Genomic DNA, 24573 nt, shown 5'->3' on the forward strand with positions numbered 1-24573 from the left:
AAACGTCAACGTAAATGTAAATGTATAGAATTGGGGTGGGTGAGGGCACACAGGCAAGCAAAACAGTGAATACACACCACACACACACACAGAGGTGTGTGTGTCGAGAGGTGATAGAATACATAAAGGGCCATTAGAATCTGATACACACACACACACCATGAACGCATACAGAAAACACACATACACACACACACATACACACAGCACCAAGGCAGTATTTCGTACACCGAGCAGCCTGAGTGAGCATCCTGGCAGAGTGCCAAGCAGATGAGACAGAGAGAGTAGGTCTGGAGGAGGAGGGGGAGGGGGAGGAGGAGGAGGAGGAGGAGGAGGAGGAGGAGGAGGAGGAGGAGGAGGAGGGGGGGGCTGAGCAGAGGCAGCAGAAGAGAAGGAGGGAGAAGGATGCTGACAGGGAAGGCAATGTAAGTCTCTGTTACCAGGTATCTGCAGGTTTCAGAAAGCCAAATTTAAGAGTTTTTAAGACCTTTTTAAAACTATTTAGGAACTGAATCTAAGATCAATCTGAAAACCAGAACAAAGCTGGAAAAAACAGCCTATTTCTAGCTAGTGAAAGTTCTGAAACTATAAAAGGATTGCATAAGAAAAAGGACACTTGGATATTGTTAAGGGACGTGAAGTCCAACTGTTCTGCATTAATCTAATGATGGACATGCAGTGCAGAGAAACCCATCATTGCATTTGGTGAAAAAATAAAACCCCTAATAACTGTATTTAAGAGCTTTTAGGCCAAATGTATTTAAAGAACCCACAGATCTATTTTAAGAACCCACGGATTACCCCTTTTTCTCTCTACCAAGATTAGTACTGTAATGACTACTGATGCACCACAGCTACATTTATGCAAAATATACCTTTTTGTAAACCAATATGTTCTTCTAGGTACAATTCTTTCTGAGATATTGGCCATAGTCTTGCACACACATGCCCACGTACACAAACACAAACAACCCCCCCACCCACACATAAGCCTTAAGCCTCTCTATGAAATTGGAAGCGTGTGTGTGTGTGTGTGTTTGTGTGTGTGTTATCCAGTGAGTGTATATGTACAGTATACTCCAGAAGGAAATAACTGTTCTGCATGAGGGGACCAGCCGATCAATAGCTCCTTCGCCGGCGTGGCAACATTGGCACCATCCTTCATGTTCGCTGGCACCGCTCTAATGAGTTAATTGCTAGCGGTGTGCGCGGTAACGTCCCTCCCTGATGTTGGGGTCATTCCAAACGCATTACAGTAAATGTTGGTGGAGTACGGCTCCCGTATTAAGACTGTTAAGACTGTAAGGCTTTACATAAATTCATCGAGGAACAGCGGAGGGAGCAGATGAACACGGAGAGGCGGGCTAAGTGGGAATAACACGCTAGAGGGGTACATCATCATCCCTTAATGGTAGAGCCCCATTAAAGGCACACAGATTGTCTGAGAAATTTAAAAAGCCATTATATATTTTGGTTAGCCTGTCAGGATGTGAACTATTTGGACTTTTGCGTATATGGGCGTCTCCACTCTCAACAGACTGTAAAATGGAAAGAAAAGATAACTAGCCATGCTAACTGCTGTTAAGAGAAGCTGGTGGCAATACTAGCCTACTAACTGATGCTCTTCTATGCGTGTGTGTGTGTGTGTTAGGGCTGCACTGCACAATTAATCAATATAATATCATAATCAGGATTTTCATTACTGCAATTTCCTAATTGCTAGATGTTGAAAAAAAAGATGTTTAGACAGCCTCCTTTGTATTCTGGTGCTGTGCAGAATCCCTGTCAGAAAAATCAAGTTGTATGTAAAAAAAACACTGTTATTTTAAATTTTTTTCCTTATTCTCATCATTATGTATGCATCCCAAGTGTGTGTGTGTGTGTGTGTAGGCAACAATTAGTACATATACAGTATTTTTCTCATACATGCACACACACGCACACAAATACACACACACACACACACACACACACACACACAGGAAAATCCCAGTCTATCTCTGTCTGAGGGGGAGAGCAGAATGACTGCAGTGAGAAGAGGAGGAGGGGGAGGTGGTGGAGGAGGAGGTGGAGGAGGTGGAGAAGGAGGAGGAGGAGGAGGGAACAGAGGAGGGTGACAACCCTCTAAATCACATCCTCTGTAATGGATTCACTCCCATCATCTGCTCCCTAAATTAACCAGAGGAGAGACGAGGGATGGGAGTATACAGATGAGCAGTCAGCGTAGGAAAGAGAGCGGAAGAGGACTTTATGCTCCCTGCTTTATAAACTAATTACACAAGCCTGCGATGTGTGCTCTTATCTTTTCTGAGAAGTCAAGCTTTTGAAGTCAGGCCAGAGTGTGAGACCACTGGAATGATGCCGGGCCAAGCCAGACCGCTACTTCAAGTGTGTGTTTGTTTTTCTGGGGCCTGGCATCACGTAGGGAAGGTGCTCAATGATCACAACCGCCAGGAGTAAAGACTGACAGGTAACAGGTTACAATGGCCTTAATCTAGTGTATTAACCTATGGAAGAGTATTATAAGCACACAATAATACTTTTTAAGCACTCAGGTAAAATCTCCCTAATACATAATGTACTAAGAGGGCTGTAACAACACAATACACGTTTTCATGGGTTAATACATAGCTTAATGCCAAGTGTTTTCATTACATTGTAGGCATTTAGCTGACTCTCTTATCCAGAGCAACTTGCAATAAACAAGAACTGAATAAGTAGAGGCTCACTGTAATATATGTAAACTGTAAACATGGCTGTCGATGGACACACTAACTGTCGCGGGGATCAAACCTGTGACCTACCAGTTACGGGACAGACTCTGTGACCACTAGGAACCAATTCAGAAGCCCGGTGCATGGCAAAGACATTGAATTCAAGCATTTTCACTCAAGTGGTCAGAAAAATAAGTGGGCAGCCCACAAGTTAAATACAAGGGGAAACCATTGTGTTTAGGCTGGGTGACGGTAATGGTTGTGGCATTGCTGCAGCATGTAGTGCAGAAACAAATCTTGCTATGCCTGGCAGTGCGTGTGCGACCTAGAGGGAGAGAGATTGTGTGTGTGTGTGTGTGTGTGTGTGTGTGAGAGAGAGAGAGAGGGGTGAGGGGAGGGCAGGAGGACTACTGGAGCCAAAATGGACCTTATTCCAACAGCGGCCATTTTGAACTTGCGTCATACTCTGCCCGGAAAAGTAAGTACAGCCCAGCTATGTTCTACTGTTGTGTACAAAGATGCACATCATTTCACAACATTCACAACATTTTAAACCAATATACTGTATTTAGCCCGCTATAGCCATCTACCAGAATCTAGGCTACGTAGCTAGCTAGTAGAAAAACTTGTTAACTCCAATTTTGGTGATTTTCATGTTTTAACATCAGCTGAAGGATTACATGCTCCTCTATGGGTTGAGAAAGTTTTCCGATCTCTTGGGCAAATAGTACTCTTTCAAAAGCAATAGGATTAACTCTAAAATGCATGGTGGTCAATCTAAGATCAAGGCTGTTCTGCTTGCTTCCCGAAAAGTTGACATTTTGGAGATACAAGGTTTTCACTCGACAGCGACAATATGTGTGTGATTATTTGGAGTGACGCTCGTTCATTTACCACTTGTGGTGTAAACACTCTTCCTTCTCCTCCTCCTCCTCCTCCTTTTCCCGGCCCTTCCATCACACAAACACTGAAAATATAACAGAGATCTGGAATAACACAAGCGCCGTCCCTTCAATCAGCCGTTCTGCTAAGTGCTTGTGCAGACGGTCGGTTGTGTGCCGTTCCAGAATTAAACAAGGGCCTTAATAGGAGGGAGGTCTGTTTCTTTATGGCTGTCTGGAGAGGGCTTCTCTGCCAGCGCCGAGAAAGCACAGCAACCTCCCTCCCTCTTCTCTGCTGCCGAGCATCGCTCCACATCTGCAACTCACACACACCCGTGCACACAAACACACGAGAAAAATCACTCACTCGCTCTTTCTCACACGCCACAAATTCACTCAAACACACACACACACACACACACACATCCTCCAAACAAATACGGAGCTGGAGTACGCCTGAGTCAGACCACTTTGCTCTAAACAGCAGTTCCTCATCCTCTCCACTCTTCCACTCATATAAACAGAGCAGCTCTGGTGTGGTTAAACAAGGCCTATCGACGTTTCTACTGACCAGACTTCCATCTCAACGCTGGCCAGACTTCACATAAAGCCTGACAAAACGCCAACGATTGCATCTCACATGCAGGATTCTCTCTCCTAGCTGAACCACCTACGAGTGTTTTCTTCCTGACCGCCTAAAGGAAAATGTGAACTCAAAACAAGTCATGCAACACATTTTGTATCGTTGCATACGGCCTCTAGATAAGTGGTCATTTCCTCACATTAAAGCTTCAGAATGGTTTCCTGAAGTTTCCTGCGCGATTATGGCTAAAATAATAATCCGAATTATTTTGCTTGTGAATATTTTAAACGAGTTGCAGATGTGGAGCCATTCTAAACAAAACAAGCTCTTTCAGTACTGCTGATATGCCAATACAGTAATTACGTGTTAATAATGCCAGTACTACAATAAGTAATCACGTGTGCTGCCTTATTTCCAATGCCTTTGTTTTCGCCCATGAAGATTGTTGTGTTATCTCCAAACCATCCCACCCTAGCCTTTTACTAACCAAGCCTCTCCAAAAGCCAGGGAAAAATCTGTCATGCCTTCAGTTCCTTTTTTTATGCCTCCACTCCACAATTCCCCCCATTTATCCATCTGAGAGGCAGCTTGTCACAGGTTCCATTGGATCACGAGAGAGACCTCCCTCGCAGGGCTGACTTCATGCTGTAGCAGGGAGAGACGGTGGGACGGCGTCCAAACCTGGAGCCGGCTGGGTGAGTCTCCTCCCTGACTGTGTCTGGGCTTTGTTAACTGGGCTGATAGGTGGGCCGTCCCTCCTGCGACACAGCCAAGCCTGTCCTGGCCGGACGCCTGAGCAACAAGCCAGGGACTGAGGAGAGATGACGTCCCAGCCTGGCTATTCCCACATAAGCTGGAGGACTTCCTGCATTGCTCCTGTGCACAGTGCTTAAGGCCTGGAGACGTGGGTGAAAATTTGAGGCAGGGTACAGATGCAATTTCACGAACACTTATGTTTCTGATAGCATGATTTTGTACCATTTGCAAATGCAAATCCCTGCTTAAAGTAATACTGCCCTTTCAAATGCCTATAAATGCTGCCTGTGTATCATAGCCATTAGTTATCCCCAGTCTTGACATCAACAAAGCAACTGTAAGCATGCCCCCCGCTAATGATGCAGTCCTCCTCTGGGCCAATCAGTGACAAATATGTCACCTTGTTTTTGACAATGCTAGAACGGAGTGGTGCAATGCATAATAATAAGTTTCGTCAGACTCTAATCAGCAGTTTCTACGAGATTGCATGTGATGGACAAACAAGCAAATGAACGGAGACCAATCCATTGTCCCCCTACTCTGATTTCATCATGGGGGACAGAATCAGCTCCCAATTTCCCCTTAATGACCATTTTGTAGCCAGCATGTCTCAAGCGGTCAAGCTGAGTTTACTGGAGGAAAGGCATGGTTATCCCTCCTTGCCAGGTATCCCTCCATCTCCTTCTGGCGGAGGAGGCAGACAGCAGAGCAGAGCCAGTCTGAGCAGACAGGATGAGCCTGACCAGATGGTGACTTGGACAATGCTTTATGCCAGACCTTCGTTAGGCAAACAAAGCAAGAATACATCAATCTTCTTAAATATGAACACAAAAATCAAGGTTGGCTATTGGCCGGCCTAGGTTCTGAATGTGTGGGCCACGTTCTCCCTCCCGTTCGCTCTCTTGTCAGATTCCTAAATGTCTGCCTGGCTGGTGAGAATGGAGCCCAGATGGAGGGAGCAGACTGGGACTGAGGCTGCCTGGACTGGGTCGGAGATGAATCAAAAGCAAGATGGACCACTCAAGGGATGTGATTAGGACAACACAAAAAAGAAGGATATAATGGGAGAAAAACAGGGCTTTTCCAGTAGCAATAAATCCAAGAGTTGTATCCTAAAAACGTATAAAATAATCTTTAAAATCACATCCCCACAATCTGGGACTTCAAACAGTGAACTGAGGGTGTAACGGGAACAGGTGCTTCCTTACAAGACCTAACCCTCTTTGCAGAAGGTCAAATCTCTTTGGTTAACTACTCTCTCTTCTTAGGCACTGCCTCCCTTTCCATCCACCCACCTCTCCCCTCCTCTGCCTGTCTGGGACACGATCAAAGATGGGGGGGCTATGACAAGACGGGGATCATCTACTGTGCAAATGTATGAAACTAAAATAAATGAAACTGCAGCAGATCTGCAACTACATAAAATGTGAAGTGATGTATATGAGAGCCAGCCAACAATATTTTTGCAATACTTTTTTGTGTGATTCCGAAATGCTTGGAGGCCTGGAAATTATTAAATTCATTTTCCACACCTGCATGGGAACCCTGGCCTTTAATCCCTACCATCATTTTGAGCAAGGCAATGAAACATTTAGTGCTCCAAGGGCATCTCTCCACTCCAACTTCTGTAAAATGCTTACACGTAACTTGAAGAATTTGAAAAGCAAACGTCTTGAAATAACGAATAGCTTCAATAATAATCCATGGTGATTTATACTTTTATGCCAGCCACCGTTTTGTAGAGGAAGGTGTCACATCTTTCAAATCGACAATATCTCATTTTAGAATAAAACACTTTGTTTCAACATAGCTGATTAAGTAATCCGTCATCTCTTTGGGCAGAAAAGCACAGGGTGTTACGCTGCAGGGAAAGATGTAAGGCAAGGACCGTGTGTGTGTGTGTGTGTGTGTGTGTGTGTATCTAAAAGAGGTATGTGCAAAGTTAAACTACAAACACTTTGTGCAGCATGTCCAATAAAGTAATCTGTCATCTCTTTGTGAGGACTGAGACAGGATGTAATACTGCAGGGAAAGCTGTGAGGCAACAGGAACTTGGTCCAAACTGAGCTGCTCCAGACCCGATCCGCTGTTACCAAGGGCAAGGCTACCATTCATCCTGTGTGAGTCAGACACTCTCCACCTCAGTGAGGTCAGCTAAGCCAGAATTGCACACTGGAGGGAGGTGTAGGACACGTTGACAGACAAATGGAAATCTGGGAGGCTGTCAACGGTCTCCCACTGAGTATAACCCCCACCTCCACCAACCAAACTGCATCAGTCACATTAATCAAACGGGGAGAGCGTGTGATTGTGTGTGCGGAGAGAGAGAGACATGACCTGCATGAGTAGCAGTGTGCCGTCTACCCGAGGAGGCAGACTGTGCAGACTGATATCAGAGCGCTTCTAGCTGTGCAGCTCACACCATGGATGGCAACCACAGAGCTAGACATTGAAGCCGGTTCAAAGCCAGGAGCGGCTGGGAAAATCTGAGTGGGAAAAGCTTACGGGTGTGAACTGAAGTGTTTGTGTATCCTCCATGACAATTTGACATCTAATGGCCAAAGTACGATAACCAAAACAAAAGGATGGATAAAGATCCTACAAGTTTACTTGCCAACCGAGGAGTCATTGTGAGAACGACGTATCCAAACAGTGCTATCATCTATAGCACAGAGCCAGTTGAAACAGCTGGGAAAATGAACATCTGTGTGTCCTAACAGATGGTGCGACCTCAAGCACACAGTCCATCTCAAACTATAAAGATGTGTTCTAGGTTTTCATATTTTTGAAAAGTTCATTCTCTGCAAGACAACTTGGGAAGAACATTCTCCACAAGGACACAAGTATCGACTTTCTGCATTCTTGGTTTTAATATTCACCCACTGACGAACGCTCTCCCATATCAAGAACTACTAACAAGACGCTCTTGAGCAAGGCACTTCACCCTCACTTGCTCTAGTGTAGCTGTTTGGTAGCCAACAGCAGAAGACTGTGGTCGTACTTGCAGCTCTCAGGCATGAATGTGTACAAATGAGTGAGTGTAAAGCAGGTTGCCGCTGAAAAAGAGCATGTGTGATCAGCCAGCTTTCCTGGGATAAATGAATACAAGGTTAGTGACCATGTGAAACAGATCAAAGCCTGCATGTCTCCAGTCCCTCTGCCTCCTGCAGAGGGAGAGCAAATGAGATATGACTCATACACAATGAATGCAGCGAAGGAGGGAGAAAGGTGAGAGAGGTGAAGAGGAGGCAAATACAACCTGTTCCTGGGTGACCAGGATGGTTTTCTCTGTGGACCAAACTCATCAGGGACCACTTAAATTAAAATATGAATGTACGTTTTGTAGTATGAGGCATATGAAGGAGTAGCAGCAGTGTCGTGTCCATGCTTGGGGCGTTCACACAGATTCCAATCAGAACGGAAACTAACTTTTTTGTCTGCCAATCACAGTGGTTGGTACATCTCACAAGCGACTTCCACTGTTTTTATCAGTGGAAGATTTTAAGAATAGATTTGGACCTCCAAATCATGGTTGGCCATCTACCAAAGTGGATTAGACACATTTACCAGCAACGGCCAAAATTTACCAGCATTTGGCAGGTCTTAATCCGCACCCCACATTTCAAGTAGCTTTACATATGCTGCTAAAGGTTGCTGTTTGCTGTTGAATGTTCCCCAACCCCACTAAAATAGCAAGGTTACAACCTGTCTATACCCTATACTAGCTCTAAGATGATATGTTGTGCAGATCTGGCATCACATTCTCAAATCTTGAATCTCGAAAATAGACTGCGAAAAGCAAAGCGAGAGGTGAAGAGACAGTGACGCTGAGGGTAACACCTATTCAGACACTTGTTCATCCTCTCCTCCCTCTGTTATTCGGTGGCCTCACCCTCCTCTCACCTCTGTTGGTGTGAAATCAAACCCTATTACCACAGCATGGACAGTAATAGAGAGGAGAGAGAGAGAGAGAGAGAGAGAGAGGAGTGCAAAAGACAAAGTGAGACAGACTAGATGGAAAGAAACAGGGCCAAGAAAGGCAAAAAAAACTTTTACCGAAGTGTCGACACTAACAGAGGGGAGAGAGACAGACGGAGAGAAAGAGAAGGACTCAGAGACAGAGAGATATAAGAGAGTGAGAAGAGACTAGAGAGAAACAAAGAAAAAGCAAGAGTCTGGGCCAGTGGGAGAGAGAGAGCAAGAGACACGACCGGAGAGAGAGGCGTTGAGAGAAAAGAGCAGTCCATCCAGTGAGAGTGTAATTAGCAGGCTAAGAGTTTGCAGTAAGAACCCTGTGAACCAGGCCGCTTTATTCCCACATAACCTCAACTCAACTCTTCCTCGGCACAGAGAAAAAAAAAAAAAAAGCAGGTCTGTTTGGCCAGAGCACTCTGCATAAATATGGGGAGCATCAGCGTAGGCCTTGTAGTCCAAGCACAGCCTGAGGGCAAGAGCAGGGCAGGGGCAGGAGAGGACGCACAGCCACTGGTGGAGCCCTTATTACTGCAGCGGAGAGAGGGGAGGAGGAGGAGGAGGAGGAGGAGGAGGAGGAGTAGTAGCGAGTGAGTGGGTGGAAACAGGGAGGAAAAACAGCAACAAGGATGAGGAGGAAAGGGTAGCAAAGATACAGCAAGAGAGAGAGTAAGAGGAGCCGGCAAGCCCGGCAGAAGGAGGCGGAGTATGCGCTTAATTCAATTAGGCTGCACCAACATGCAGTGTGATAATAAAAAAAAAAACGCCTTTCTATGCGACAGAAGCCTAGTGATAACCAGTTCAACTCAAATGCATAAAAGGACATGAAAACTGTAGGTTTGCCGCGCACGTAATAACTCACGAACTGACCTGCTTCAATTATTTATCTTTTAAATTTTTCATACTGCCAGTCAAACCACTCGAGCGAATAATGTTTTCAAAAGGATGTATCTGGTCACTGAGTGGTCAAAGCTGCTGGTCTGCCTGCGGGCGAAGACGAGCCTGTGAGAGAGCCACGATCGTCACAGATATTTAGTGAGCCATAATGAAATCAACATGCTTTGGCAACATTATGGTTTTATCTTCTTATAACCTTAATATTTTTGTATTTTCTCTTAAGATTTGTTTGGCATTTCTGCTTTATTGGACAGTTTTACAGCAGAGAGAGACAGGAAAGATGAGAGGGGGGGGGGGGGGTTGACATGCAGCAAAGGACCGAGGCCGGGTTTCGAACCCAGGACATTGTGGGTACATAGTATGTGAGCCAATTGAGCCACCAGCATACCCAAAAGCGCTTCCTCCAAATGTGGTTTAATATTTAACAATATTTCATTTTGGTGGAACATTTGCAAACAAGCAAAATCACTTATCAACAACTACCTGGGACAAAATGAAATATTACCTGGAAGCACAATTATATGTTGGTCGATTTGCTAGAACTATGTTTTTTACATTAGGTTTTCAATATGATTAAGGTTGTACTGACTGCAGGTCTCCGGAGCGACCAATTTTGTTGGTTGACCATTCATGAACTTCTATACAGGGATAGCCACAGAAAACAAAAAGAATCTCTCCTTAAGTGTAGTATTGCTTTAAGGAAGCACCTGTTCTTAAATTGCTAGGGAAGACATTTTCTTTCCAACAAAAAAGTTATCTCTGAACACTTTATTCAGAGTTTGTCTTGGTGACAATGGTGCAGGGGCGTTATCGACAGTTCACATGCTAACGTGTAAGTACATGCAGGAACACGTTACAAGACTTCAAATTTAGTGAGAGGGGACAATGCAGGGAATGCAATTAACAGTAGACTATACACACAACTCCACACATATATAAGGACTTTGTTATGGCAACCATCAGTAGGAAGGCTGATGGGACAAAAACAGTCCAATGACCCCCTCAACTACCCCAACCCCAAAAAGGACCTGTCTAGTTCACTCACACTCACTCTCCATGTGCTCTCTCTAATGATTGTCGCCATGTTAATGCTCAGGCATGTGAGTGTGAGGCTCAGTGATAAAAGAGAGGTGGGTGTGGAGGGCAGGGCGGGATTTAAGGGGTGCACAGAGCTTTCAGTTTGGAGGAGAGGAAGGGAGAGGGAGAGAGGGAAGAGGTTGACAAGGTTAGGGCAAAGGCCAAGCTAGCTCCAGTTGTGAACACACTCTCTTTCTCAAACACACACATGCACACACACACATGCCTGGCATTATCAGGCAATGCTGTGTGACAGCTCACCTGTAGAGGCAGTCCAGGACAGTCCAAGGGTGAGAGGGAGAGAGGAGAAGGAGAGCAGAGAAACATGAAAGGAAATGTTGAGGTGATTCAGTGGGGGGAAGAAAAAAAAAATCTGAACTGGAACTGCAAGTCGGGGAAAACAAAGGAATGTAGAGGACAGGAGGAGAGGGCAGAGAGAGGGAGGGTGTGAGGATGAGTGGAAGTTGAGTACAGCAGTGTATGAGCAAGTGAGAGAGAGAGAGCGAGAGAGAGACAAAGAGAGAGAGAAAGGGAGAGCTACAGACTGTGACCAGCAGAGGGGAAATCCTTGGGGTGCCGGCAGCTAAGAAGACACCAGCCAGTGTGTGTGTGTGGGGTCTCTTTGAAGCCAGGCAAACAAACACAAAAACTCACTCATGCACACACACACACATTCAAAACATGATGACCACAACTTCTCTGCAGCGATGTTTATCAAAGAGACAGGCTGCAGTGCCATTAAACTACAGACTGCACCTTCTTTCCAAAACCACTGAAAAGCAAAGGCCAATAAAGCTTTGACCGAACACTGCAATCCAATCCAGTCTTGTGTTAGGGGATCAACCGAACTCATTTACCCCAACGCTGTCTAGCCAGAGCTCGTAAATAAATAAGCCATGAATGCATAAAGCTTGTTTGATAACAGGAGGCCGGTCTCAACGACGTTGCGTTCCTTTATATAACGCGTTATGTAAATCCCCCCACCCCCTCTTCCTCATTACCGGAGATACAGAATTGAGCATATTGTGTCTCTCCATCTTAAGCAGCCTTGCTGAATGCAGCACCTCAGTTAGATCCGTACCAGCAGGACTGGCAGATCTAATATGGAGCACCCAGAGAAGAAGAGGAGGAGAGAGGAAGAAGAAGTCAACAAAGGAAAAAGGACATAGGATATAATGAGGTGGAAACAGGAAAGCAGAGATCTCCATTTGAAAAGAAATGGGAGTTTAGAGGAAAAACCTGAAATCCTGAGCCCTAAAAAAATCCCCACTGCTGACATTACAGCGAGAACTGCAGAGGGGGAGAGATGATATGGATCCTATTAATGTATGGAGGATTGGGGAGAGACGAGTGGTTGCCACGGTGCTGTTGTTTTACAGTCTAGGAAAAGCTGTGTGTGTGTGTGTGTGTGTGTGTGTGTGTGTGTGTGTGTGTGTGTGTGTGTGTGTGCGTGCGTGCATGTGTCCAGACCAGCTCTCTGATCAGGGGCAGCGCTCTCTTGCCAGACAACAGGAGAATTTCCCAGCTCTGCCTGCCCTCCTTTTTTCAGCTTCAACGAAATTTGATATTCACAGCATGTCTCTCTCGCTCTCTCTCTGCCACACATCACGAGAAGTAGGGACGGCGGCTCGATTGGTGCATTGGGCGAGCGAGACTCACACGTGTGCTCACTCTCTTTCTCTCTCTCTTTCTCAGCCCCCCCCCCCCCCCCCCCCCCCCCCTCACCCTCCCTCCTCTCTCAATCTAACACAGGGACAGACACAAACACAAGCAGAAACACACACACACACGCACAGAACCACACACTAAATTGCGGCTGAGATATTGCTGTGACTGGAGCAGATTACAGCTGGAGAACAGAGAGGGGATATAGAGAACAGGTCTAGACAGAACTCCTCGAGGAAGAAAAGCTTTTTTTTTTATGACGCCGGAGGGGAAAATGAATCCCAAAATGTAAAATCGTTTCACGAAAGACAACTCGAGACAGTCATCAGACAGTTCTGATTAGTCAGTGGCCTGTAAAGCAACGGCCGCCCGGCCGCCTAACAGCACAAAATAAAAAAATAAAAACACAAGCAGTGCTATTTTTAGAGCCGGGCTTCCAGAATTTCCCCCTCCCTCCCCCTTTTAATAAGCCTGTCCTCAAACTAACTGTACATTGCAATGGAATTAAAAATTGATCAAAAAGACCCTTTGGTTGTCACTGCAGTCTGAGATAAAAAATCCTTTTGAAAAGAAGGGCAGCAGAAAGAGCGGTGGGTGTTGGACTACAGCTTTTAAAAAGGAAGAGTGGACACTTTGTACAGCTCAATGATCCATCCTGCATATCTCAATGGCATTAACACTATAGCCATGTACAAATATTTGTATTCGCGGCGCTGTAAGGAGCTTTGGATGAAAGAGTTTACCAAATTGCATGTGTTCCTCCAACTGGAATACACTCCATTTTGGCAAATAAGCCCTCTGATCAACTTGCCACTGTGCGACAAGAAGATTGGTAGCAGTTTGACCTCTGTTTTATATATTTCTGTATGTGTTACTAATGGTAACTGGTATTGTCAGGCACTTCCAGCACTTGAACCGTGAGTCCTCTACTTACCAGCACCATGTGATCACCGTAAATTAATACACGCCATCTTGTCCGATCTAGCACTTAAAAACGATCAAATTCAAATGGTGAAGTAGGGGTATTTCAGCTTAAACAAAGTGGCTGTATCACGTACTATCAACGATGTTAACGCTCACCTCTCTTAACTCATTCCACACACACACACCGCAGCCACTCCAGGACACTGGACATCAAGGTGCAACTGTACCCGATGGTCACTCGGTGCTCCAGGCACTTGCCTCAGCCTGGCTCGAACCGCAAACTTGCCACTAACCAGTAACATGTGCCCAAAAGAGTTGAACACACATTTTATCCAGGCAATCACTTCAAAAAACATCCCATTCAAATGGAGATGTGGTGGAGGCGAGTCTACACCCAGGAGCCTGTAACACGTGCCTTCACTGTTGCGCATGCTAATGCTTTAGCATGTTTAATGTGCATGTTTAGTGTATAGTACAAACTACCTTAGTGTTTTTTCAAAAGCAACATGGCACACTAAATACTTATATATACATAGAGATTTGAAACAGCTACCAATCCTCTAGTTGTACAACAATAAGATGATTAAAAAGCTTATTTGCTAAAGGGTTGGTGCATTCCTGTAAGAAAAGACGGCAGTGCTACTCCACCCCAATTTGCAGATACCTCCAATCCTACGGGTGAGAACTTAATCGGTTTGTTTGTCTTTGTATGTGTGTGTGTGTGTGCACGCATGTACACACACATGCACACACACACACGCCTTATTAACATCCATACTGAATGGCACAGCATGGCAGGTTCAAAGCGTTCTCCCCCCAGCACTGATTCAAGCATTCCTCGGCCTGCCAAATTCTTTCATTCTTTTTAAACAAGGTCTTAATCTGCCTTGAAACACTGCAGCGTTCTCCTGCAGCAGTGCGAGTGGCCCTGGGGGAACAGAGAGTGGGAAGTCTCTCTCACAGGCTCAATGGACAAAGCAGGGCCCCTCCTCTCTCTCTCTCTCTGCAGGGACAATGGGGCAGGAGGAGAGAGGAAGAGCTGAACACCGAGCAGGGGACCTGAAATGACCCAACACCACGTGCCAGCGCTGGCCTCTCTCTTCAGACCACACAGAGCTGCATTATAGATACCTGCTTTGGAAAAGAGCTGCTGCCAGAATGGAGGGCTTTACAAACCTCACTCAGCAACAAACCTCAGCAGGCCCCTCCATTACCAGGCACTCCACATCAAACAGGAGGTCTTTCATACAGTTGCATCAAAAGAAGAAGTACTTCCTGTCAAACCCCCCCCTCACCATTGGGTATCCAGCTCACCCTGGAGATGAACTAAATCACATTACCTCATTGGCAAAGCTGTCTGGCATGCGAACAACACAACATCAATGCATGCAGCCCTGCTCTGTCACAGCCTGCAAGTCCTATTGGCCTATAATACAATCAGAGCAGGCATTACATTTTAATTTAGATTTTAAGGACAAGTGTGTTGCTACGTGGATGTCAATCAACAGATCTTACATGGCCTGTAGGGGCTTAAGGATGCCTACACAGAAATGAAATGGAAAGTGACTCCAGTGTCTCCAGTGGCCACAGTTAAGCAGTGCCATGGCCTGTGTAGCTTAAGTTATGGTTAAATTAAGCAATCACACAACAACAAGCTGACGCTAAACGTGTGTCAGTGCTTTAGCCATCAGAAAGGTTTGAATATAGCATGGTGAAATTCTTGCCACGCTGCAGGCTGCAGTATACAACATGGTCAGCAGGGAACAGCACTCTCTGTTAGTCAAGTGAATGTACAGTTTTTTGGACATAGCAGCGGCAGAGCAGACGGTATTGACTAGCGAGGGCAGAGAGTACGTCCCCTATTGATCAAGCCAGTGGCTAGCACTGCCAAATCAAATGGGGCAGGAAATGGCGCCTCCCATTCAGGCAATTCAGCGGGACAATCTGCAGTCAGCCGAAAAAGATGAGTGGCCGCAATTATAGACAAAAAAACAGATTTGTGTCGTTACAGTGAATCATAATGTGACTACCTTTGAGAAGACCATCTCACTTCCCCTGTGCTTTTTTTGTATCCGCTGACTGAACAACAAGCACAAGGAGATGCTGTTGCACCAGCATGGAGTGTCACTACCCGATCTGAGTCACTACCCGATCTGAGTCGCGCGTGACAGCTGTCGCTGCCCGATCTAAGTCAACAGTAGATGTCGCGCATGCGCGAGCGTAAACGGTTTACACAGACCCCCCTTTAAATTTCTTTAAATTAGCTCACTACCACAGATTAATGTGTATCTTTAATTGGAAAGACAAATGTAATCGTCTTGCACTTGAATAGCATTAAGGCTGATGCAGACTCACTAGCCAGCTATAGCTTTTATGTTGCCATGGCCATTTTATATTAATCGCTAATGTTACCGAGTTGGCTAGTTAACTGATGTAGCAAACAAACCCATCATGTTTTACATCACATCAGCCAAAGTGGTGATAAATATAATTCAATAACTGGATACTACTTTGTTTCCAATCATATATGTTCACCAAAGCTAGCTAGCTTTAGCTTAGCTGGTAAAATGTCGTAAAATGGCGCATGCGCGACTCACATCTAAGGTTGACATAGATCGGGCAGCGACAGCGCGCATGCGCGACTCAGATCGGGTAGTGACTCAGATCGGGTAGTGACATGGAGGTATCCAGTGTTGTAGATAATTAGAGTTTGGCAATTGCAGTGTTGAAATGCAATTATCCTTTGTAATGGCGCTGCATGGCCATTGCTAATTAACTGGTGATTCTATGCCAGAGGAGCTTTAGGACATTGCTCATCGCACCACAGTTTTATGGAGGGTGTTTGTGGCTGCAGGGAGAGTGCAGTCTACACAGGGTCTTTTATTTTCCCCTTTCAGGAGTCACAACCAACTTACAATTTAGCAAACACAGGCTGACTCTGAATGCATCACTCAGGGAGATCACAACTTGCAGTGTCTTCTTTCCCATGGCTCTTCTACCTCCTGGCAGAGAACAGGGAAGATATATAGGGAAGATTTAAAGGAAAAATCCAACCTCAAACACACAATCAAAGTGCGAGGGCTTTGACCACCTTTTGCACCGACGTTCAACAATCATACAGGGAGAAATCCATCAGATCCATCGGAGGCAGAGAGACCAATTTCTCCACCAGTAGTAGCCTCAATAGACCAGAATGCAATGCAGCCACAAGACATGTTCTGTTTTGTGCAAGGGGCGTGACTCTCACCATTTCTTGACTGTAAAAACTCGCCCACTTGCTGTTGCTATGCCATTGCCATCACTATTGCTATTGCTCTCTGCGCCTACATGTACTGAATGTAACAAATTCAGGCATGTTCTCTGGGGGTTGTCGAAATGCATTCTGGGAAATGTAGGAAATCACTAACTGAAGTAAAAAAAGGCAAGGCAGGTTGAGGGAAAGAGAATAGGGTTGTTGGGTTCATGGGGGGAGAATGGAGGGAGCGGGCAGGGTGATCCAACCCCTTCTGTCACACTGATGTTGATGTGACTCAAGGGAGGGAGCCCCCTTTTCAGAACAGTTGGGGTTAGCAATGTAGTGGTGAGGGTTAAGGTTAGGGGTTAGAGTAGGTGTGTGTTTGCACGTATTCTGTATTCCTCCTGCATCATCTGCAAAGATACAGAGAGGCCGGGGCAATTAGCACTCTGCTTCACCTCTAAGATCTCATACACTCTTATCTTACTCCATCCACATCGCCGTCATTAAGCTGTTATGTGGTTATAGTGGCTTTTAAAACGGAAAATTCTGCATCTCAAGTTTGTAGCTGAGGTGCATGTTTGGATGTAGCGGCACCTACAAGCTCCAGTAGTGCTGACATGTACTGTTTGGTGAGATGACAATAATTTCTCCAGTCCCGACAAAAGAAAAAGCTTATATTTAATTTGGGGGTTGGGGTTGGATTCAGGTTTAGCCATGTGTGTGTCATATAGGCGGACACCAGCCTACTGTGCTGAGCATGTAATCATGTTGTCACATTTATTCTCCTGTGTTGATGAACCTGACATCCTACACAGAGGCACATGGCCTGCAATTTTGTCTACGTTTTCTGTTAGCCACCAAAAATGTGTCATGTGGTCGCGTCTGCATTTCCATACATCAGGTCTCTCTTTTGCAAAGCCATTCATTTGCAATTTCCTTAAAAACATTCTAAATGATATGGTTGTGTAAGACACTGAATCAAAGTACAATGGTAGCTGACCATGCGCTTTGACCTCCCTGTGGAGGAAGGCAGGCAAAAGAAGAATTTCTCCTTTGGGGAATCAATACAGCATCACAAAAAAGAAAAGTTAAGGCCAGCCTGTACTATAAGAAATAGCCTTCCAATAGTGGAAAAAGACATCTAACAGCTACAGATGTTAATATAAAATCACCCGTTCCACTTGGCTCAGTGTGAATTGGGGTGATAGAAAATGCATTGGGGACACGGAGTGCTGCAGTGTCAGGCCCGTGCCCTCGACAGCGACGCCTTCGGATACCCGCTGAGGAACCGGAGGGAGCTATTAAAGCCATCAATCAGATTGACTGGGCCGCTGCAGCAGCAAGGACACTGAGGCAGCTACTGTACAGGCAGAGCTCCTCAAGCAGAGTGGGGAATCACTACCGGCCACCAGCTGAACACTGGTAAAGTCTGGCTGTGGCTGGATAGTTTGTCTACTCTGCCAGCCGCTTTGGCAGGTAGCTCATTATCATTTGGAGGTCCTATTCTCTGCTAAAAAACCAAGCTGGCTGGTAAACTGGTCAATGTGGATTGGGATGTATCAGCCACTGTGGCATGTGGACAAAACAGTTTTATGCTCTGACTGCAGGAGACACAAAGAGAAAAAGAGAAAGAGAGAGACAGACAGACAGAGAAAGAGAGAGACAGAGGGAGAAAGAGAGAGTGAGAGAGAGTGGGAGAGAGAGACAGAGAGAGAGAGAGATTCAACAAGCACAGGGAATCCACCCATCAGAACAGGAAAAAGGCAAGCTACTTCATCTCCAAATCCCACAGGTCAGTTAGGGGCTAAGGCCCGGTATAAAGGTTGTGATTGATCCCCAATGGAATTTGCTGTCAATCACATTTTGCCATCTTTGTAGTTTTGGACTAATTGATTAACTGGTTAGATGACTTTAGATTAATCAGTAGTGAATTTAGTTCAAATTCCCATTCTACTGCCACATAGATGAGCCTTTGGCTACATGCCCCAGTGGCTCGTTAGCCACAGGCTATTCAGCGTCTCCGCACTGTAATCCACCACAAAGGCCACCTGCTGTATCAAGGCATTCAGAAGGACAAAACCACCTCTCACATTTACATCTGATTCACACCGCCCTGAGTGAAGGGGGGGGGGAATGGCCTGTTTACTTTTTAAACCCTTCAATGTGGCCGCCGCGACTGTGTCTGGGCAAGCCTTTCTGAAACCAGATAGCACATCGGAAATGCTTTGGATGTCTGGATGTCGTAGGGCCCCTGCAACAGAGACATGACGGGCATGGCAACGTTACCAACATAACAGCACAGGAGAGGTGTTACTCTGACTGGAAAACCTTTAAAGAGGGAGGAACTGAAGTACAAGGCCCAGGGAGGAAACAAAGCAAGGATGCACTTTAGGTAATGATGTAAGGAACTGAGTGAGTGAGTGTAGGACAACATAATATGGTAATAAGGATAAAGTTAATAATGGAAATAAAGGGTCCTGCTGTAGCTTTCTCCCACAGCTGTCAACCGTACTGAATTCATATACATAGAGTGATATGTACAGTACAACCACAAGGTGAGAAATTACCATCGGCTGCCAGGCAAATGCTTTCAAATTTTGCCTGCGTGGCATGTTTGTCTACTCTATGAGCCAGTTTGGCAGATAAACAACTTTTATTAAGAGGTCCTATTACAAAATTAAACCTAGTTGGCTGGTGGAATACTATAAGTAGCTGGAAATCTGATGGATTTAGCAGCCACTGTGACCTGGTGAGTTAGTTTCCTGCCCTGATAGTATGTCTTACACTATATGCAATATCCTATTGTACCATGTGTGTCAATGCACAGTGAAAATAAGTCTCTGCACCAACGAAAGAAGAAATTCCTGAACATTTATTATACTTAGCAACTAAAGTGATTCTCACATGAACAGTAGCTGCGTGTCCCCAAAACCAAAATCCTGTAAAACAATCCTACCTCTGAGTCATTTGTTAAAAAGCCCTGAGAAGAAGCTGGGTCTCTAGACAATAACATCACAGGCTGAGGATTAGCGCGGAGCAGAGTTCACACTCCTTGAGTCACTGCGACACTCCTCTCTCTCTCTCTCTCTCTCTCACCAACAAGGCACTACTTTCCTGTAATAAACCTACAGCTATTATATCTAACACAGGTCAGAGTAAACCTGATACTCCCCGAGACAAACTAGGGGGGGGAAAAGATAAGGATCACATTCAGAGAAACCATTTCACAAGATCAACAAACAGGCATCTCACTGACTCTATCATCGAGTAATTAGAAGCAACTGGGGCTGCAGTTAGAGAATGATAATTGAACCGGTGTAACCGACAGGGAGAGAGGAAGGTAAACAGTTAAGGGGACAATGACCTTCTGCCTAATGAGCCACCAGGTCCTTTGAATCCGCCTATTATCCTATTAATGGATCCGGGAGGAATTCCTTTAGATGGCATTAAGGGTTCCCCTGGAGAGAGGTAAACCTAGGGTGGGGGGGGGGGCAGGAGAGGCCCTCAGTTTTATTCCTCCCTGCGCTTCGCTGCTTGACCCCTCATTCAGGTCAATTGGTCATGCAGTTTCCCCCCATTCCCTCACACACACACACACACACAGAAACACGCACGAGCAAACGGCCGAGCAAAAACGAAAACAACGTGCCTCCTGCTGTCATGGGACTGAATGCCTGTCAGTGGATCTGGGCCGAGCTTGTAGACATCAAGGCGGGAGATCAATGCTGTCAAACCTCAAAAGGTTGCAGCGAAGCAGCAACTCTCGGCAGTGTGGGAGAGGCTCGTCGTTTACCGCGCTGGGAGATTTGTTTTTCAACTACGAGCGCTCCAATCAAGCAGGCTGCTAAAAATCGCATAATGCAATACTGATCACGAGTGCAATTTTCACAACAAAGGGATTCTCAGTGATTTTTTTTCCTCCCCTCACCCATTTCCAGGGATGGGAATGCATGTGTGTGTGTGTGCACGATACAGGAGGCCAGTCATTGAAGGCTAACAAAGAGGGAGGGAAAAAAAAGGAAGCAGGAAGTGTGGTGTCAAATTGCACTGGGATGATTGGTGGGAGTGTGCATGGTTTGGGTCAGGGAAGGACAGGGAATGTTCAGGCCTTGTGTTGGAGCGAGAGCCACATGGTGGAGATGCACCGATGACCACACACACACTGATGTGATTAATACTGACAGATACAAGCAAAATTGCTCACGCGGATCCTCCCTTCTGGCCAGACGACCCTCAGTAACAAAAAACCCAACGAGAAAGCTTTAAAAGTAACTTATTTCACCTCTTTTTGGTTAGGCGTGGCCCGTTCCTGAGCAACAGGCCCCTTGGAGCCTGATTTTGGAAAGACATTTGGAAATGGAGAATGAAAGAGTGATCCTTCTCTGCTTCGATGCATTCCAGATGGTGATGTAATTTTATTTCGGAAACGTAGAGCCAACGCTGCCTCGACACGAGTGATATATAAACTGAGCAGGAGAAGAGTTTATATGAAACAATGCACTCGGTGAGGAAACTACAGACTTGTTATTGTGTCGTTTGTAAAACCCAAAGGACTCAACATTAGAGGAGCAAGTCCAACCACACATTACAACAGGGCAACAATGCAAACTATGCGTGTACGTAGTTGAGTTTTCAATGCAAGCTATGTAGGCCTAATGGAAGGATGGCATCCTTTAAAATGCCACATGGTTCAGGATGTTACCGATATGAGACAGGATTCAGAGGCGCTGACATTTAGGTAGGCCTCAACCTGGAGCGCCTAAGACTTACGGGTCAAACACAACACAGCACAAACAATTATGTCCAACATATTGTTTCAAAAAGAATCACACCTGTTTCAGTTAACACCGGCGTTTCCTCTTTAGTCGTCTTGTAGCAAAATAGCTGCACCTCGGACCAACTGCATCACCGCTGTACCCCAAAATCACAGCACCCTCCTGGGTGTTTAGGCTTTTATACAACAGTAAACAACCCATGCGTCCTCCTGATGAAAGAGTTTTCTTCAAATCAGTATACAAAGAGACAGGAGAGAGCAAGATAGATCACCGACTGGCTTCCTGGTTACCACAGTAGGTGGTATCGTAAACAAATAAAGCATAAAGCTGCACTTTATGGGAATTATCAGCGTGGTTGGGAAACATCTTTCACCGTTCAGGTTGTTTGTCTGAAGCTACCGGTTGTATAATACGATAAAAATCACTCTTAATAGATGTTTTACCAATACTTGCTAGTGCTTTTTATGTAAAATTGAGCTTGATTGCAATGTTCACATTTTCCCTAGCAGCCGTGGGTTTGTTGCTGTTGGATCCACATTGAGGAAACGCTGGCCAACATACAGTCAACTGACAAGCTGTCAAGGCTGCCTCTCCCCTCCCACAGTGGGTGCAGCCCCGTAATATCAATGCGACTGCATGGGAACGTGGGGTTTTACGAGAGAACCAAATTAGACCCGACACCGGCACCCTCGCCCCGACCCACTGTCCTTCATTTCTCTGCTCCAAATCCTTTAAGCCTGAGTGAGCTATATCCTGCTGGTCCCGGGTCGTCCTGCGAGAGCACAATGGCCGGAGCGAGGCCGGTAGGGGGGTTACAGGTTTGATTCCCACATTCCCAAACGGGGGACTACCCCTGCTAAAAATATACGCCCTCATGTTACTCTGAGGTGTTTTGTAATGAAAGCATCCGTCAAATAGAGTTGAGGAGAGGGTGGGACAACGGCAGAGGATTTGGCCCTGGTGCCGGTATTGTGCAGGAAATTATTCTTTTGTTTTGTGGCATGTGGATTACAAGGCATCTATACCCGGAGAGTTCGGCTATAATGGCTTTATTAGAGGGCAAGGCATGTGCCAAACCTCGAAGAATGCACTCAAATCTCAAATCCCTGCCCCCCCTCTGTATAGTGCGTATAGGTGTATTGTTCTTTAGAGTGCTGTCCTTCTGCAGACCTGTTAATGTGAATTCAATGCATATTTGCACACCATGTACAGTGCTGTAAATTCACTTGCTTCTTCAGATCTCACGTCTCCCTTCATTGTTACATTCTACACATATTAATGGTATTTTCATAATGTTCCCACTATTTCATACTGCATACATACTGACACCTTTAGGTTTTATTGTTTATCGTGTATATGCATAGTTAGGCTATATAGAGCACATAACTGATTCCAGCATATGTTTATAGAAACCTGAAATTGTTGACATTGTAATTTATTGCTTTATTCGTTTTTGTGGTGTTTTTATTGCTTTTTCTTATATATTTCTTATATATATATATAGAAAATGCTGATCTTGCTGTCTTTTTCCCTGCTGAATCCTATTATTTTTGCTGCTGCAAAGACCCAATTTCCCCATGGGGATCAATAAAGTTTCATCTCGTCTCTCTCCCTCCCTCCCTCCCTCTCTCTTTCTTGTATGGAGCTGGAAATAAAGGGAGAGCTGTAAGAGAAGAGGTGGGAGCATGTTGTGGTGTCAACATGCCACAGGTTGCTGTAAACACAATAAAAACCACAGGGAAGGTCTGGCCGGATCGCGTGCCACATATGGCAGGTAGAGGCACAGGTCGACCCCAAAGGCTGAATGCCGATCCATGTGAGGTAAAAGTGCTCTCCACCCCATGCGATGATGGATGGAGCAGAGGGCTGAAAACAAAGCAGCCGTGTGAGGAGGGACTTCCAGCGCTGCAACGCAAATGCAAAGCAATAGCGGTACACTGCGTTGTGCATGGGTTGGTACAATGTGTCAACACCCTAATAGTCTTCCTATCGCCGTTTTACATGCTTGATCACCAGATTTATTTTGAACTAAACAGTGTATACGTGAGGATTATAAACACCAACCACTTACCGCGTGGTGCGCAGCTACTGTAAAGCGCTGCAAAGCACAACCACCATAATTACAATAATAAAAGCAAAAGGAAAAGAGCTAACCTGCAGGTGTTGCCCCGAAAATCCGTACCACCGGCACTTTCTTCACGTCGCTCTCCCTGAATTCAGAATAGCAGACATCCAGGTCTTTTATGGGACTTGCCAGGTAGTAGTCTGCGGTAACGATGCGCACAGCAAACATGACTGCTGGGCGAGGAGAGGGGAGAAGAGAAGAGGAGCCGTCGGACCAAAAACTAGGAGTCCATGCGAGGCACACAATCGGGGCGCCAGTCAATACCAGGCGACGGGGAAGCTGTCACGGTGAAAAAACAACGACAAAGAAGAACGGGAACCCGGTTGTGTCCCATGAAAAGCAAACAAAGATTTCCGTAGCTTCGGCGCGGGGGTGTTCGGGTCCAGAGGTGCCGCCGTTAGCTCTGACCGGAGAGCTAAACACGACGACGGGTAATCCGACCTGCAGCTGTCGGGTCCATACTGTACTTGTAATGGTGGGTGTCCCGTGATTCAGCTCCGGTCTTTAGTTTCAATTAGGAAGAGGAGTCCCAGCCTTCCGTGTGAAGCGTTAAATCCTCTCAATCACTGCTCAAAACTAGTCCCAGCCAGTCCCTTCTTATCAGACAGCCACACGGCACAGTTGTGCCTCTTCTTCCATAACAGGCTAGCCCACGTTAGCTAACCTATGTGCTGGGAATGTAACGACCAGTGTCAAGGTAACTCGAATACAAACATACAGTACTTCCGGTCACAACTTTCAGAATAAAATCATTGTTATTAAAAAAATACATGCGCGAAGTACCAGAGTGAAAATAAAGGATATATTTCGGAGGAATCACAAGTGGTACCGCTGTACAGTTATAGATTAGGAAGTCCAGTACACTACTTGACACAGCCTCGTACAACGTGCGGCCATGGCTAGCTGGCTAATCAAGCTTTCGCTCTTATTGACAAACGTTAAAAACGACTTTCCCTTTACTTTCTC

General features: G+C 45.6%; 1 protein-coding gene across 1 annotated transcript in view; it reads right to left on the reverse strand.

Annotated features, from left to right (window-relative positions):
* rev3l (REV3 like, DNA directed polymerase zeta catalytic subunit) overlaps positions 1 to 23775 on the reverse strand; it is a 74180-nt gene extending 50405 nt beyond the window's left edge. The window contains exon 1 of the mRNA XM_078289770.1: positions 23637 to 23775. Coding sequence (XP_078145896.1) covers positions 23637 to 23775 — 139 coding nt within the window. The remainder of the gene's footprint in view (positions 1 to 23636) is intronic.
* Between the last annotated feature and the right edge of the window lie 798 nt (positions 23776 to 24573).

Source organism: Centroberyx gerrardi, chromosome 18 (genome assembly GCF_048128805.1).
Source record: "Centroberyx gerrardi isolate f3 chromosome 18, fCenGer3.hap1.cur.20231027, whole genome shotgun sequence".
Classification (NCBI taxonomy): Eukaryota; Metazoa; Chordata; class Actinopteri; order Beryciformes; family Berycidae; genus Centroberyx; species Centroberyx gerrardi.